Below are 18,613 nucleotides of genomic sequence, written 5' to 3'. Positions count from 1 at the left end.
ATATCCAACTCACAGTTTCAAGACAGCAGTTGAATGTGATCGGAGGGGAGAAAAACAAACATACTGGCTAGCCCTGCTTAAATTTGAGGAGCGCAAATCTCAACAAGGCCTTAAGCACTGCCAGTATTTCTTTCGTTCATTTATTCTCCCACTCATTTATTTCTGTAGATGACTATTGCAAACCCTCAAACATGCTCTCTCTCTTCAAATATTCAACACCTCCTCTTACTCTCACTCATGTTCAGCTGATGACCTTGCTGCTAATCTCACTGAAGAGACAGAAGAAATCAGAAATGATTTCTGCTTTCAGAATTTCTATCTCCCTTTCCCGCAAAATCTAGGCCACCTTCCTTCTGTTCTAATGGATAGAAAATCTCTGCTCTTCTGCAAAGCCAACCCTTGCATAAACATGCACACACAGGAACACACTCACAAAACTTCATTCTTTTATTCTTTGGCCTGTTTTGCTAATTTTTTTCTTTAGCTCAAATTAACAGTACGTGGCACTGTAAGTGTACAATAAGTATTTCCCAAATGCTTAATACTGAATGTTTGTCAACATGTAGGGCGGGGATTTTTTTTTTTTAACTGAAGTATTGCCAACGTTTTGAATGGTGTCTAATGTAGAGTAGGTGGCTAGAAAATACTTGTTGTATAATAAATTTTCCAAAATTTAGTGATCTAGGTTTAGTGCATCTACCAAACCAAAAGCTCTGAAGCCACACCACATCCCAGAACATTTAAATTCTATAGGCATGAAGGCATTTCAAGTAATGTTGTGACCTTTATCCCCAATTCCAGTGTTTTCTGGAAATAGGGGAGAAAGTATTTTGCCCTCAGTCATTGGTGAACAATTAGCCCGTATTATTTATCCATTTTTAAAGAAAAACTTGATATTAAATTCAAACTTTGTTAATTGCTTGCTTTCCACATAATGTCAAAGACTGAATCAAAGGTAAAAATTTTGATAAACAGGCTGGGCATGGTGGCTCACTCCTGTAATCGTAGCACTTTGGGAGGCCAAGGTGGGCAGGTCACCTGAGGTCAGGAGTTCGAGACCAGCCTGGCCAATATGACGAAACTCCGTCTCTACAAAAAATACACAAATTAGCCAGGGGTGATGGCAGGTGCCTGTAATCCCAGGTACTCCACAGACTGAGGCAGGAGAATTGCTTGAACCCGGGAGGTGGAGGTTGCAGTGAACCGAGATTGCACCACTGCACTTCAGCTTGGGTGACAGAGTGATAATCCATCTTTAAAAAATAATTTTTTTTTGATAAACAGCGAGATTTTTGGAGCTATTTTTATACTGTTTTAGAGAAATCTCTTATTTTTCAAGATGTAATATGTTTTCTTCCTTTAAAATTGAATCTAGAGGGATACTGTAGTTACTACCATAGAGATAATAAAAGCGATGCTATACTACAATGAAAAATGTCCTCCTACTTCTGATTTTCCTATTCCTGGTTTCTTCACTTGAGAGGATTGTTATAAGGAAGAACATTGAACAGGTGGGAAGACCTAAGTGTTTCTTTCTAGTAATTTACCTGGAGTAATTTCTAATGTTTTGTGAACACTCAATAATATTTCTAATGCTTGATTATTATTATTTATGTTGTTACTTAATTTAAAAAAAAAAAACAGTACTAGCGAATGCCAACTGCACTTTCACAATCAAATTTTGATACCTTTTTACTTATCCTAAAGCCTTAACAAAAGACAGTCCTCCCATAGAGCCTGGGCTTCTCACAGCTGAGACATTGTCTTGGAAATCTCTGAAACCAGGCAATCTTGTTCTGAAGATTCACACATATGCTACCAAGGCTACAGTGGTTCGTCTGCCTGTTGGGTATGAAGTGACTTCATTTTTCCCATAATAAAAATGGTTTGAAGCCTTGCAAATTGTTGGTTACTAAAGAAGTAAACAATATAGAGTCTAAGATATTGTTTCTTAAAGTAATTTCTCAAGGCATAGGTCCATCATTATTATTCGTGAGAAAAATAATTCCAAAAAACTACATTGAGAAATACTGTACAATGAATACCCCTTTGGAGATTCATAATTGTCAAAGATTCTGGGAATATATTTAGTCAACAATACTGTGTAAGCTTGTTTAACCCAGCATTTTCTAAAATTAATTTGTAAGTATTATACACATAACACTGATAATGTTTTAAATATTATGAATTTTCTCATAAATATTTCTTACAATTTTCTCACCAATATTATAATACTTAGCAAAAACCTTGATTTTATTTAAATGCAAATTGAGAAATATGCATTTTCCGCTGCCAATCTAGATTTTCCTGTAGCTGATTTTTGTTAAATAATATTTTTAATTCAGATAAAGCTGGTTAAACACATTAGTTTCAATTTTAAAGAAAATACATATAATGGAAATGTTTTTTATTTTGATGAATAAAATTCAAAATATTACCTCAAATTTCAGATGAAATAAATATTTTCACTAGGCTTTGAAATAAACATTTTCACTAGCTTTTACTTTTTCCCAAGATCCCTCATGCTTATTTTATATGATCAAGGAAAACTATGGCTCTTATGCAAAAAGCAAAGCCTCAGCAACAAATGCTAAAATAATTGTGTCAGGCATCTAGTACTTCTAGAAAATAATACATTTTGAAACTTTAACATTTCTCACATCTCCCCTTTATACTCCAACAAATCAAATTACTCTGTCCGAGTGCTCATTCATTGAGACAACCGAGGACAAGGAATTTAATAAAGAATCTTCTTATATACGCTTTTTCCCCCACAGAACCTAAACCATCAGCATGTATGTTTTGAACATGCTCTAAATCTGCAGTCCCCAACGCCAGGGCCATGGACTGGTGCCAGTCTGAGGCCTATTAGGAACTGGGCAACACAGCAGGAGGTGAGCGGTGTCTGTGCTCTGCCTCCTGTCAGATCAGCAGCATTAGAGTCTCATAGGAGCGGGAATCCTATTGTGAACTGCACATGCAAGGAATCCAGGCTGGACGCTCCTTATAAGAATCCAATACCTGATGATCTGACGTAGAACAGTTTCATTCTGAAATCATCCCCAAACCAAGTCCATGGAAATATTGTCTTCTGTGAAACCGGTCCTTGGTGCCAAAAAGATTGGGGACTGCTGCTCTAAATGCTCAATAACTGGAGGAACTTGAATATCCCTACTCTCACGATACAACAACCTGGTAGAGGAGACGCAATTAACATACATGAAATGATGCATTCGTGAGAAAAAAACTATGAAGCCTACACAGCTCTATACCCGCCTGAGTTCTTCTTGTTGTTAGGGAGAAATCAAGACTAGTCTTCACACCATGACTACAGTGTGTGGGAGGTCACTCCAGCATGCACTAGAGAGAAGTTTGGCATTTAGTCTAACTATTTTTGTCCTACATAATAAGTAAAGTATAGATTTCGTGATCCTGTAGGGTTCTTATAGAGTGCAAATTCAAAGATCCTTATCTCATCTGTGTTAAAAATTGAACTCTTCACTAACCTTTAACTTTGTTTGAGTTCCAAAGTGTGAACAAGGAACTCACAGGTCAAATGCTACCACCCAGGAAGCACTCGGTTCTCATCCAGCACCCCTTCTCTTTAAGGAGACACATGCTACTCTTCAACGCATACTCCCCAGTAGGACACGCCATACACATCTGCAGCATGGTGTCATTTGTCATTGGGGATGAACACGTCGTACTGCCCAACTTCGAACCAGTGAGTATTTTTGCAACAGCTATTTATTTATTTATTTATTTAGAAGTGGAGTCTCGCACTATTGCCAGGACTGGAGGGCAGTGGCATGATCTCGGCTCACTGCAACCTCTGCCTTCCAGATTCAAGCAATTCTCCTTGCCTCAGCCTCCCAAATAGCTAGGGTTACAGGTGCATGCCACCACACCCCGCAATTTTTTTTTTTTGTATTTTTAGTAGAAACGGGGTTTCACTATGTTGGCCAGGCTAGTCTCAAACTCCTGACCTCATGATCTGTCCGCCTCAGCCTCCCAAAGTGCTGGGATCACAAGCGCGAGCCACTGTGTCCAGCCACAACTGCAATTTTTATGTGCTTTATTTTCAAAGATTTTGAACTAAACACATTTTTATTTTATATTCAACTTACTCATTTTTTACCTTTTAAAACAGTTAAGTAGGCCGGGCGCGATGGCTCAAGCCTGTAATCCCAGCACTTTGGGAGGCCGAGATGGGCGGATCACGAAGTCAGGAGATCGAGACCATCCTGGCTAACACGGTGAAACCCCGTCTCTACTAAAAAATACAAAAAACTAGCTGGGCGAGGTGGCGGGCGCCTGTAGTCCCAGCTACTCGGGAGGCTGAGGCAGGAGAATGGCGTGAACCCGGGAGGCGGAGCTTGCAGTGAGCTGAGATCCGGCCACTGCACTCCAGCCTGGGCGACAGAGCGAGACTCCGTCTCAAAAAAAAAAAAAACAAAACAAAACAAAAAAAACAAAAAAACAGTTAAGTATACTCTGCAAGAAATCCCCACATGCAACCATGAAGTCTATAATGAAGTCTGAAGCCTATAGGTATACAAGAGAAATATGTATACTTTTCTCCAACAACTGCTCTCACCTCTACTCTGTTGAATGTCTTTTCATTTCTGTTAATATCTTAGTTAGATCCCGTTGTATCATTGGTTCTTTGGGGTATAAAAGATCAGTGTAGTCGTTTTTAATACAGTTTAAAATTTTGGTCTCTTTCTCTCCTTTCATTTCTTCCTTTACCTAAGGAATTTGGAGCATGTGTCTCTGGGATTTAGCAGGGAAGGAGTAGCTCAGAAGCTTCAGTCTCTTCACCTTTGTCTCCTCTCACTCTTCTTGGTCTTTTCTCCTTGGTTTCTCTTGCTTCTCTGTTCTGATGGGGTCCGAAAGAAGAGATGAGGTCAATGGGACCAGTATGCCCCCTGAAATCTTCTCTTGATTTTAGATGCCCTTTGTGCACGTGCATTTGGGAGAATATTTGCAGCCGACCTTCCCACTGTATAATTCCTGATGCTTCCTCAGCTCTAACCCTTTCCCACCAAAAAAAAAGAAAAGAAAAAAGAAACAAGCAAACAAAAACCAATTCCAAATAGCACAACCTTGTATTGATGGGATTCTCTAAGCCTGCCAGCAAATTTTGTGGCAAACAGATGGCTCCTACACATGTCACACTCATGCATTCTTCCTTGTCTGAGCAGTGGCTGTGCAAGAGTTCCCAGGGCTGCCTCCTCTGTTTGCTGTACCACCTCTCACCAGTTCTCTTTCTCTCTTGCTCAACAGCCACAGCAAGATCACACCAATCAGCAAGTTCACTTTAGACACAGATGTCACTTATTTCCCTAACTAGGTTTATCTTGCTGATTTCAAATTGTGTTTTTCAAAAAATAATTCTGCTTTACATGGTACACATTGTCAGTTTGTTGTCTCCCTTTAGATAATTTATCTCCCCAGGTGTTTATTTATTTTGGTCTGTGAGCTCACATTTCCCTGGAGATATCACTTCCTGATGTTGAAAAGATTGTTGGAGCTCAAGTCCAAGAAACAAAAGAGAATAGACTGACCCAAGGGCAGAGAGACTAAAGCTACGTAGAACCATAATTGATCCCTATCTAATATTTGACCAGAGAACTTTTCTGGTCATGGTTTCACCTTAGGGAGAGACACCACTGAGATGAAGCTTTCTGTAGGTTTTGTCAGGATTCTAAGTCAGTGTGTTCCAATAATGTGTCAGTTGCATCTGCTTTCATCAGTTTCTCACCCTAGCAAGGCATCTGTGCTCCAGGCACACTTGCTGGGCCATTCCCCAAAATTTCAGGACAGAATCGAGAATCATGTTTGCACCATGGTGCCCTCTAAGGGGAAAAAATATTTTATTTTTTGTTTGTTTTCCAATTTTACTTTATTCATGCTGCTGCCAGGCAACTCCAGGACCACCCACCATACACCAACAACAACAGCTCCAAACACCTCATAGTTTTCTCCGATTTTTTAAAATTGGTTACTTCCTGAAATTCCTGTCTCCTTCTTCCTTTATGATTTTTTTTTCTTTTTTTTTTAGAGTTTATAGCAGGAGAGAGCCACCATCCCATGCTAGATCACCCTCTCATCTTTTTTTATCTTTCTGGCTTTCTCCCTGAAATCTCTATTTGTCAGTCCTCAAACTCCACACAGTTTTTTCTCAGGCTAATCCTAAATGTCCTCAGAACTACGTCTGGTTATTAACGTGGTGGGGAAATTTTCCGTGATCCCCAATATGAGGTGAATATTCCTCCTACAGGGGTCCCACTCAGGTAAGAATTGCATTCTTTGTTTTTTATTTCTGAGATTGCAGAATTTAGTAAACTGCCTTGATGTCAAATCCTCTACAAAGAATTATTGAATCAGCCATATGGCAGAGGTTTCACATTTTAACAGACATTAATCTGTATAAACTAAATAACACTTAAGGATGAGTGAGGGTGGCTGCCATGCTTTGTCTTCACAGGAGAGCTGCCGATTTACAGAACAGTCTCTGTTGATTATGAAAGCTATTGGAAATGTGATTGCTAATTTCAAAGATAAGGGTAAACTCTCTGCAGCTTTGAAGGATCTGCAAACAGCTCACTACCCTGTCCCCTTCCATGATAAAGAACTAACTGCACAGCACTTCAGGGTAAGCTTCTTTGGAATATGATGTTCAGAAGAGGAAACTTTCTTTTTGAAATGGTATGTTTTCCATTAGGTGACCTCTCAAATCAGAGCCAGAGAAAATATTTTGGATGAAAATAATATATTTGGGAGGTGATTTCAGAAAGCAGAAATTAGGGAGTAAAAATAATGAAATGAGAAAGAGAAAGAAATTGGTTAAAGGACATGACAATTACTGCTGTGGTTACTGGGAATCAGCCGTGCAGGGTGTCCTGAGGAATTATGTGGGACATCCCTTTAAAAGTTCCCACTCAAGGATGGCAAGATGTGGTTTTTCTCCACCAACTCTTTTCCCCAATATTAGGTGGTTGCCCTCGAGGGCTTTGACTTCCTCACACTTACAACGTGTGCCTCTGCCAGGCCGAGTAGCATTCTGGCTTCACGGGCAGCCTTGAGGGGATGAAGCAAAGAGACTTTCTGGTAACCCCTTCACAAGGCACATATGGACCTGTCCACTGCAGTTGCACTAAAACCAGGTGGGCTTATGTCTGGCTTTTTAACCCTCACACTATTAACATTTTGGGTCAAATAATTATTCTCTCTCCTTCAATTTTTTTTGGAAGAGATTTAGAAGGATTTGTATTAGTTCTTCTTTAAGTGTTTTGTAAAATTCAACAGTAAAGCCATCAGGTCATGCACTTTTATTTGATGGGAGACTTTCTCTTTTTTCGAGAGATGAGGTCTTGCTCTGTCAACCAGGCTGGCTTGCAGAAGCATGATCATAGCTCATTACAGCCTTGAACTCCTGGGCTCAAGCTATCCTCCTGTCTTACCCTCCCAAGTGGCTAGGACTGCCGGCATGCACCACCACACCTGGCTATTAAAAACAAACAAAAATTTAAGAGATGGGGTCTCACTATATTGCCTGTGCAGGTCTTCAACTCCTGACTTCAAGCAATCCTCCTGGCTTAGCCTCCCAAAGTTCTGGGGTTAGCAGCATGAGCATTGTGCCTGGTCAACATGGGATACTTGTTATTACAATTTAATATTGCCTCTATGTGTCTAGGAATTTGTCCTTTTCTTCTGGGTTAACCAACTTGTTGGCATATCATTTTACATAGTAGATTCTTATGATTCTTTATATTTCCGCAGTTCATTTGTAATGCCCTGTAGGACGTTTAATAGCATTTCTGGTCCCCACCCTTTAAACACCAGTAGATTCCAGTTGTGACAACTGAAAAAGGCTTCAGACATTGCCAGATGCCCCTGCAGGGAGGGGTAACATTGTCAGATTTAGTAAATACAAATACCGGACACCCAGTTAAACTGCATTTTGTGTGTAAACAAACCATATGTGCAATATTTAGGACAGAAGTATACTACTGTCCCAGTATACTTATAAAATTACTTATATAAAATTTATTTTATCCATTATTCAAAGTTGACTGGGTGTTTGGGGTTCTTGAGGAAATATAATTAGAAATAAAATCTCGGCCGGGCGCGGTGGCTCAAGCCTGTAATCCTAGCACTTTGGGAGGCCGAGGCGGGCGGATCACGAGGTCAGGAGATCGAGACCATCCTGGCTAACACGGTGAAACCCCGTCTCTACTAAAAAATACAAAAAACTAGCCGGGCGAGGTGGCGGGCGCCTGTAGTCCCAGCTACTCGGGAGGTTGAGGCAGGAGAATGGCATGAACCCAGGAGGCGGAGTTTGCAGTGAGCTGAGATCCGGCCACTGCACTCCAGCCTGGGCGACAGAGCGAGACTCCGTCTCAAAAAAAAAAAAAAAAAAAAAAGAAAGAAAATCTCCCAACCTAGATGACCTGTTCACAAGGCAGAAGAGAAGGAAAACAATGTATCGTTGAATGAAGTTTAAGCCAGAAGATGATGCACATCATAGGCAATCTGCTAAGAGATTGCAAAGACAAAAAACAAACAAACAAAATCTTACCGCAAGCAGATACAGCCCATTTCACACAAACTGTCAAGATAAACAATATGTAGTCCTCAAGGAAAAGGACTCCGTAGTACCTCTTGCCACACAACATAGTTCATCCCAAATTCACTTGGTATAGGGGTGACCATCTGTGTTAGGTAATTAGCTTTATCAAAAGAAAAATGCTTGTAACACCTTCATATCAGCAAGGTACCTACCAATGCTAGTCTCCTACTCTCCCAAAGAAACTGGGAAATACTGGTGCTATCTTCCATGATGATTAACATTTCAAAGAAATGGTTCTCAGGTCCTGGAGAAAAACATTCCTGGGCTGTTAAATGGCCAAGAGGCTTACTTAGCTTTTTAGAAAGATTTACTGGCCAGTGTGGTGAAATTCCATCTCTACTAAAAACAGAAAAAGTAGTCACGAGTGGTGGTGGGTGCCTGTAATCGCAGCTACTTGGGAGGCTGAAGCAGGAGAATCGCTTGAACCTGGGAGGCAGAGGTTGCAAAAAGCCGAGATCACGCCATTGCACTCCAGCCTGGGCAACAGGAGTGAAATTCCATCTCAAATATAAATAAATAAATAAGATTTACATACAATTCTGAGAGAAAGAAAGAGTAAGAGAAAGAGAGGAAGAGAGAGAGAGACAGGAAGAGAGAGAGAGAACTTATCATTACAAGTGTTCTGAATACAACCTCTTTGCTTCTTTTTATAGGGAGTGATTAAGTCTCTTATTTTTTGATTTGTACTTGCCCTTATAGTGTAATGTATTTAATTTGGCAATGCTGCTTGAGGGGCAGATCAACTCCAGTTGAGAACTTCTCACCTACAGCATGAGAGTAATAAACAAGAAATATTTACCATAATTCACCTGTAGAACAAGTCTGATAGTGCCCCAACCCTTAAGTAAACTCTGTCATCCATTCTTCAAGTTGGTAGCTGGTCACAAGGTCTAAAATTAAACAAATAAATAATTAAATCACCATATGACAAAAAAGGCTGTTGTCTCTATAGCTACCACTGGCCCTGAGGCCACAATCAGTATTCAACACCTCTCTCCTCTGCCACCCATTCTAGATTGCCTTCTTTTGCAGCCAGTTCTTCTAGTGGCTCACCGGGTGGGTGATCCAGATTCTCCATCGTGATGGGTGCAGGATCTTGGCTGCCTTACTGTTAACCAGGCCATGGTTGCTGCAATTGCTCATTCACTATGGAAGCATCAAGAAATGTCCCAGCAAGTTTCAGACTAAATTCTCCCTGCTCCCTCAATGTAGCAGAAACCCTAGTACTCATGACAAGCAATGTGAATTCTCCTCCTATCCTGTTATATTAATGAGAGGCCCAAAGCAACTTCACATATGTCATAGTTTAGGTTTATCGTAAATAATACCGTATTCCCTGGTGGGATTATCCCTTGTTTCCTTCCTTCAAGAAATGTGTTCTGTAATCTAGCAAACCCGTTATTGTGGGGGAATCGGGCACGGATTCTGCAAATGGGTCATGTCAGATGATGGGGAGGGAGGCCAATCTTACTTGCAACTTTTGAATCTCAGGCCTGTGTGTTTTAACTATGCAGATACAGTACCAGATATTGGTCTTTGATTTCATATGTACGTACTTCAAGTGTCATCTCCAGGCTGGCTTTTTAACTGAGCCTTCTATGTGTCATTTCAATCTACCAGGAATTTTATCAATTCTATGTATGGTATATGTTAGGACCAACATGTTCCAGACTATTCCCAGTGGTTAAATCCTTACTCTATAATGCAACTCTTGGTCCACGGGTATGTTAGCTGAATCCCATGTTTGCAAACCAGATTTTCTATAACCTCTTGGATAATGATGCTGGCCGAGGTACCAAGGACACAGAAAGCAAACTCATAGCTGAGGCAGGAGTCAATTCTTGTAAGGAATCAGTGACCCACCTAGTGGACGTCTAGTCCACTGAAGCAACTTGCCACCAAGTAACTGGCCAGACTTCTTAGGGGACGATACCATATCAAAGACCAGGGTCAATTTCTACTGCTGATAGGTTAGATGACTGAGCCTGGATGAAAGAGAGCCCATGTGGTTGGTTCACCATTTCATACTACCAAGATGACTCCGCATGTGCCCAATGTAGCTGGCCCTGATTTAATATGTAAAGGGTCTTGGTGAATGAATCACTTATGCAGAAGGAAGCTATTTTGGTTAAAAAAAAAAAAAAAAAAAAACTCCATTTTATACTTTGATAATTACACAACTATGTGACATATGATGAAAAAGCTTTGCCTAAGTCTAAAAGAGTTTTTTCAATATGAGATTAGTAACACCACTAAATGATTTAAAAAACTCTAAGAAATATATTTTCATTTTAAGTAACATATGAAATAATAATGTGTCTTACAATGGATGGCATCTTAGAATCAATAAAATAAGCTATTTAACTTGCTTAAGCACAAGGATAATGCTATTTTTTTTACCTTATTCTTTACCTCCTCTACCAGTTTAATGCTGTATTTTAATTGAGCCTATATTATAAACATTGTTGTAGTGATTACATTTTATTAAATTACAAATAATCAAATGATAATTTTGGTATCTTACTGGGTGAGTGGGACTTCAAAGAATCTTCTGTTCGGTTGTGTGTATATCTGAGAAATGGTTATTTTCTTGCTATAAAAAAATTAATGTACTTTATCTGTTTCAGGTTTTTCATCTTTCTTTATGGCGTTTAATGAAAAAAGTTCAAATAACAAAACCTCCTCCAAACTTCAAATTTGCATTCCGGGCTATGGTTTTGGACTTGGAGTTACTCAATTCCTCCTTAGAAGAGGTTTCTTTAGGTACCCATTAACTGTATATATTTAATCAAGGAATTCCTAGTTTTAAGCAAGGTAAATAATTTGAGAAATGTGTTTGTGGAGTAAGTGGAATAGATCTCCGTGGACTGTCATGGAGTTCAAGCAATGCTCTAAAAGCTCAAGGGGCTCCAAGGACCTGCTGGGGATCCCCTACTCCTAATCCCCACCACATATACTTCCAGGGGAGCCTAGAACTTCCCTGTTTTATTTACTCCTAACCTTAAAAATATGGAAGTCACTAATCTATATGGTTTGATTTGAATAATTCTGGCAAGATCCTCTGACCCAAGTAACCCTACTTTCCTCTTCTTCCCATCATTTTGACATGTCTTTTATTTTTGAGAGAAATCTCTGGCTATACTCACACAGAAATCAATAGTAGTTCACTAAGACGTCCGTATTTTGTGTGTTTTCCCTCCTGCAGAATACTTACGTTCTAACAAGAACCACCTAGATCTGGCAATATTAAATATGATGCTAACCCTTGGAATGTAGAATTTTATACGTTAGAGGGCTTTAACAGCTAAAGGCATTGAAACTTGGGGAAGGGATTAAATATAATTTCCAGTCCAAAGTTTATTTTTCCCTTTCCAGTGGAATGGCTGGACGTTAAATATTCTATGCCCACAAGTGATAAAGAGTATTCTCCTGAGGAAGTAGCAGCAGCAATTAAAATTCAAGCCATGTGGAGAGGAACTTATGTTAGATTACTTATGAAAGCCAGAATACCAGGTATGTATGTCCAAACATTTATAAAATGAACTTGTTTATATAAGAACAAGTATTTATGTGTGTTAATAAAAGTATTTTAGAGTCACCCCACTTTATGGCTCAACTAATTAATTTCAGTCCTCTAAATAATGAAATTATTTGAAATCAGGAAGTATGTCCAATACACTGAGTGTCTTGTTCCCAGGATTGGCACAGTGCCTGGTGCATCATAAGCACACAATAAATACTTGCTAAAAGAATGAGTGAAAAAAATGAAAGAATGATCAGCTTTGTTTTCCCAATCTATTGCAAATTCTTTTAAAACAGGGAACAGATCTTTTTCTGTATATATCCCAACTACCTAGCACTGTCCTACTTCAGTCAGCCTCAGCTAAGTCATGATATTTTCACATTTCCAGATGATTTTTCAAATGAATGAATAATTAAGTGAATGAATAAACTAATGCATAATAAAGAAGCCACCATGTATGTCCATAGTAACATACATCTAGAAGGCATAAAATGCATTTTAACTGTGTTCTTAAATTTATTAAATCAGATACATCTATGTATACGAAATCAAATAGTTTTGCCAGAAGGTCTATTTTATCAGCTTAAAATAAAACATGGCAGATGCAAAACTTATATTCAAGCATTTTCAGAGACTGAGGTGGGCAGATTTCTTGAGCTCTGGAGTTCAAGACCAGCCTGGGCAACACGGGGAAACCATGTCTCTACAAAAAATATAAAAATTAGCTAGGCATGGTGGCATGTGCCTGTAATCCCAGCTACTTGGGAGGTGGAGGTGGGAGGATTACTTGAGCCCAGGAGGTGGTGGTTGCATTGAGCTGGAGCTGAGATCACACCACTGCATTCTAGCCTGGGTGACAGGGTGAGATCTTGTCTCAAAAAACAAAAACAAAAACAAAACACATATATTCAGTCCTTTTCATTCTGTGGCTTTTGCTGACATTTTGATAGGAGAAGCCTTAGCTCCAATAGAATTCTTTACATATATTGAAACATTTTATTGTAAAAAAAAAATGGATCTATTTAAAACATTTAATGATAATGTTTAAGCCATAAAAACATCAGATACACAATGGTTTAAAAACCCTAAATTACATAATGACAGTTGTCTAATATAATGTTTTTTTTTCCTCCCATTACAAAACATATGCATTCATCAAACTCAATATAAGATGTCTTGGTTTATTTAATGGAATACCAAAGACCAGGTTACTTATAAAGAACAGAGATTTATTTCTTATAGTTCTAAAGGCTGGAAAATCCAAAATCAAGGGCTTTGCATCTGGACAGAGTCTTTATCCCACGAGGAAGGTGGCAGGGTGAGAGAGCACATTCGTGAAAGAAAGAGAGAAAGAGGAAGATAAAGGAGGGATTGAGAGAGTCAGAACTCATCCTTTTATCAGGAAGCCACTTCTGAGATAACTAACCCACTCTTTCAATAATTACATTAATTCATTCATAAGGGCATAGCTCTCATGAGCTAATCACCTCTTAAAGATTCCACTTCCCAATACTGTTACTTTGGGAATTAAGTTTCTAACACATAAAGTTTGGGAAATACATTCAAACCATGCATACGGTACAATATGCTTTTATTGTACATATATGTTGTAAAATTTTTCATATAATGATTTTACTTCCCTTTTTAGAGACTGAAAATGTGAGCAATTCAGTTTAGAGACTGAAAATGTGAGCAATTCATAGAGTTTGTGTTCAACTACTCAAAATGTTTTTTTAAATAGTGTTTGCATTTTTTTCACTCAACATATATTTATTGAATAACTCTTGACTGCACAGCAGTGTTACATATTTTGGCCTTATAGCAGTCAATAAAACAGACAAGATTTCTACCCTGATGAATTTTGTATTCTAGTGAGAGTAAGCATATAATAGACAAGTAAATATATGAAGATATCAATTTTAGATGCTGGTAAATACCATGAAGATATTAAGATAGGATAATTAGTAAAAGAATGTTAGTTTCTGATACAGTAAATTTGAGGCTCTTAATATGGATTCACATTTTCTTGGCAAATTATCTACTTTTTTTTTTTTTTTTTTGAGACGGAGTCTCGCTCTGTCGCCCGGGCTGGAGTACAGTGACCGGATCTCAGCTCACCGCAAGCTCCGCCTCCCGGGTTTACGCCATTCTCCTGCCTCAGCCTCCCGAGTAGCTGGGACTACAGGCACCCGCCACTTCGCCCGGCTAGTTTTTTGTATTTTTTAGTAGAGACGGGGTTTCACCGTGTTAGCCAGTATGGTCTCGATCTCCTGACCTCGTGATCCGCCCGTCTCGGCCTCCCAAAGTGCTGGGATTACAGGCTTGAGCCACCGCGCCCGGCCGCAAATTATCTACTTTTAAACCATTTGCAGATAATGCAGTAGATAGAGCTCTAGTAAAATCCTATTAGCCATTGTTCTTTAGAAAAATTGGATGGATTACTTTTTCTGAGATAAGGCCTGTCACAAAAAAAGTTTTAGTGTAAACCCTTTGATGACTATCTTAAATTAGGTCAAGCAATATTTTAAGACTTTAAAGATGAAGGGAAACAGCATAATACAATGAGCAGTTTGTGAAACAGCATAATACAATGAGCACAAATTAGAAGTTTGTGGCTCATATTTTAAACCTATTTTTTCTGCTAATGAAGCCTATGACTTTGAATACCATCTTACTTGTGAGTTTCAACTTCATTTGTGAAGATGAAGACTTTGAACAAGATGATCTTTCAGGCATCTTAAAGCTTAACGTTGTCATTATTTATTATTATTTTTAGACACAAAAGAAAATATCAGTGTTGCAGATACTCTTCAAAAAGTTTGGGCTATATTGGAAATGAATTTAGAACAGTATGCAGTTTCTCTCTTAAGGTAAAGCAGTCAAATGATATTTTTATTGCAGTATATTGTCCTTTTGTCAAAGTCCAGTTTGAATACTACCATATTCGTTGAGTGCTCCCCGGTCATTGCAGCTGGAACCACACCATTACTTTGGACCTTCCACAATGTTTTATCTGAAACATTTCTATGGTACTTGTTACTTTTTGTTTATATTTTAATTGCACGGAACTAAAAATCTAAGCAGAAAACTTCTAGGAGCAGAACAAAATTTCCTTAAAACTTATGGTGCTGAGAAGACAAAAATCAAAGTTTAGCACCTGGTAAGGGATGAGATCCCAGTTAACAAAGAGTCAGATGAAATCCTTGGAGGGCAACACTTTCTAAACAGGGGCAAGGCCTTGGTAGATTGAACCTTAGAAAAACTGCATTCTAGCCATAACTCATGTCCAACAGTCCAGCTAACCTGAACAAAACAGAAAAAAATTACACACCCACCCACCTTCCCCCCCATATATATACACACTGTACATTATGGAAAATATGTGGAACCATACCCTCTGGCAACTTAGATTTCAGAGGTGGCAGAAGAAAAAAACATCTAAACATGGCTGTTATGAAAATGAGCAAGAAAATAAATAATAAAAAAGAGAAAATAGACTAAAAGTTTGAGCATTTAATTAATAAAACACAGACAAATGGAAAGTACCTCAATGAACATTTTAATAACCAAAATTAGGAACTCATTAATAAATTTAACCATAGATTAGGCATAGTAGAAGAAGAGTTTAGTGAACTGGATAATATATCAATAAAAAGTATCCCAAGTGAAGCTAAGAGAAAATGAGTGGAAAATAGCATAAGGGACTTGTGGGGCATTCTCAGACAGCTTAATGTGTAAGTAATTGGAGTGACAGAAAGTACGAAGATAACAGGTGAGAACCTTCCTAAACTGATAAAAGACATCAATTTACATTTTCAAGAGACTCTGCAGACCCCATGCAGATTACTTGATTAATCTTTACTCCAGAATCCATTTCCTAAAAGGGTTCCACTTTCGCCTAAAGTTTTAATTGTTTGAATGCACATAAGGAGCACAAACCCTCTTTTCCAACCTGCTTTTGTATTTTGGGGCTACCAGGAGGAGATCTGTAGGTCAGATCCTACACCAAATTTTCATGAAAATGATGTGCTAAAAAGTGAGCGCCCCTATTAAGGAATAGTACAACAGGGAGGTGTATTTGAAACACTAGCATAATACCTTCAGGAGGTTGCTGTTCTTCTCCATGTGATCTTTCCACTACAGTCAAGACCATTTCACAGACTCTCAGCTCATATCTGATACAGAGGCCATGCTCTTTCAATGCTTTGAGTTCTACATATGCATTTCTTGGACAGATAAAACCAAAAAGTCTGTTATTTAAACTCAAATGCCAGTGGCATCCAAAGCTACCTTATCCTAGCAGACATTAATTCTTTGGTTAAGAGCACACAATTTGACACAAGACCTGAAGCTAACGCCAGCTCTATTAATTATTGTTATCTAAGATAAGATTCTTATCCTCTCTAAACTTAATTTTTATATGTAGCATAGGGATAATAATATCTACTGTCTAATACTATTCCCTCATAAATCTGTAAAGATAAATTAAGGTAGACAGGTAGACTTAGCACAATGCCACAGATTGAATCATTACAGAAAAGTAGCTATTGCAAACATTGGTATTGTCATTACTACTACATGTGGAAGTCTGAGGTTCTGAAACCTAGCCTTTCATTCGCAACTCTGAAGGGGAAGAACTTTCCCCAAGTCAACTGGGAAGACTAAGTTTACCAATTTATGATTTAGTCTTAAGATTGAATCCCATTTGAATCCCATTTCATCTTTTTTTTTTTTTTTTTTAGACGGAGTCTTGCTCTGTCGCCCAGGTTGGAGTGCAGTGGCACAATCTGGGCTCACTGCAAGCTCCACCTCCCGGGTTCACACCATTCTGCTGCCTCAGCCTCCCAAGTAGCTGGGACTACAGGCTCCTGCCACCAGGCCCGGCTAATTTTTTGTATTTTTAATAGAGACATGGTTTCACCGTGTTAGGATGGTCTTGATCTCCTGACCTCGTGATCCACCTGCCTCAGCCTCCCAAAGTGCTGGGATTACAGGCGTGAGCCACCATGCCCGGCCGAATCCCATTTCATCTTAACAACCCAATCCAATTGTGTGGACACACACAGAGAGAACAGACCCTCTTGTACAAGTTACTTCTGCATTCTGAAGCCTATCATAAGAAAATACGTGGGTAATATCTTGCACCCAATTTTCTTGCAAATGATGTCTAAAAAACAAGCTCTCCTATGAGGGCATTGTATCAGATAAAAATCTGACTAAATTAAAACTAATTCTTAATTAAGACTAACTCTTCCAACTCAGTCAGGTACATCACCCTAGGTCATTCAAAATATTGTATATAGTGCATCAGGATTTTGAAAGCCTTACATTCATTAAAAGGGTAGAATGTTTAACAGGAGCAGTGACATCTGGGAAGACCAGAAATCACCCTCATTTTAGAATGGTGCAGGTCCCGTTCCAGTCAATTCCCACTGTGACCAGCTTAATTCCCACGTTGGTTGAGCCAACATCCTTGTATAGATTAGGCCAGCCCTGTGTGATTTGTGGGGGTGTCCTGCATTGACAGATCTGCACTTTATAGCTCCTAGTTAGAATTATCATACCATTGATCATCCAAACTAGGATATTATCAAGAAAAGATGGAGAACTGTTAATAATTAGTCCAGTACTGTAAGTATAAACCACAGCTATCCCAGGCAAACCAGATATATGGTTACCCTATTATTTGTCCTTGTCGCCATTTTAAAAGGTCTTTTAAACCCCTTCCAAGTATAATCCTGTTAGTTTCCTCCTACCAAAAGCCTATGATCAACAAAAACCTAACAAAAACCAATGATGAAATGGAGTACGTGACTTGTCTTCCATGAGGACCACCATGTCTTTGCTTTCCACTGACAATCAATGAAAACCTCTGCCTTCTGAAAGACAAGAACACCTCTGGCTCTGTCTAGACCTCTAAAAGAGAACCATTTGCTATGGCTATAAGACTTCCATCCCAGCTAATACCTGAGACATTGTATACAGGGCCTTATATTCCCACTGCTACTAAGGGCACATCCAGTTTCTGGCCGAATGGGAGGGATAAGACCCGGAAAATCCACCACATCATCACTCCCATTATGTTCTGGAATATGTCACAGTCTTCTAGGGGGAAAACATGGAGAAACCTCAGCTCTATAATTAGTTTAGCAGTGTATGCTCTACTCCCTTATACCCTCAGAAATCATGCAGGAGGAAAGCCAGCACTCTCCACTTGTGCATGGCCTTAGATTTTTTAAATCTATTTTCCCAAACGTATTTCTCACTTTAAACTCCATTTCAGTCTCCATTCTCTACTTTAATTCCAGGCCCTTCAGTGACTCTCACCCAGTTTTGTTGCTGGTTTGCTTGCTTCTAGTTTTTCTATCCTTATAGCTTCAACTTTGTTTCTGGTTTCCCAGCTATAAACTTTACTCCCTCAATCATGGATCATGTTCTCCTTTAAGAGCCTCAGA

At 38.9% G+C, this 18,613-nt stretch overlaps 1 protein-coding gene across 1 annotated transcript in view; it reads left to right on the top strand.

The window, feature by feature from the left end:
* ADGB (androglobin) overlaps window positions 1–18,613 on the top strand; it is a 245,122-nt gene that overhangs the window by 148,293 nt on the left and 78,216 nt on the right. The window contains exons 18-23 of the mRNA XM_033235138.1: window positions 1,708–1,849; window positions 3,610–3,724; window positions 6,491–6,658; window positions 11,263–11,398; window positions 12,011–12,148; window positions 14,935–15,028. Coding sequence (XP_033091029.1) covers window positions 1,708–1,849; window positions 3,610–3,724; window positions 6,491–6,658; window positions 11,263–11,398; window positions 12,011–12,148; window positions 14,935–15,028 — 793 coding nt within the window. The remainder of the gene's footprint in view (window positions 1–1,707; window positions 1,850–3,609; window positions 3,725–6,490; window positions 6,659–11,262; window positions 11,399–12,010; window positions 12,149–14,934; window positions 15,029–18,613) is intronic.

The sequence above is a fragment of the Trachypithecus francoisi genome, unplaced genomic scaffold (assembly GCF_009764315.1).
Source record: "Trachypithecus francoisi isolate TF-2019V2 unplaced genomic scaffold, Tfra_2.0 Lachesis_group15, whole genome shotgun sequence".
Classification (NCBI taxonomy): domain Eukaryota; kingdom Metazoa; phylum Chordata; class Mammalia; order Primates; family Cercopithecidae; genus Trachypithecus; species Trachypithecus francoisi.
This window is presented reverse-complemented; position numbering and strand designations above follow the sequence as displayed.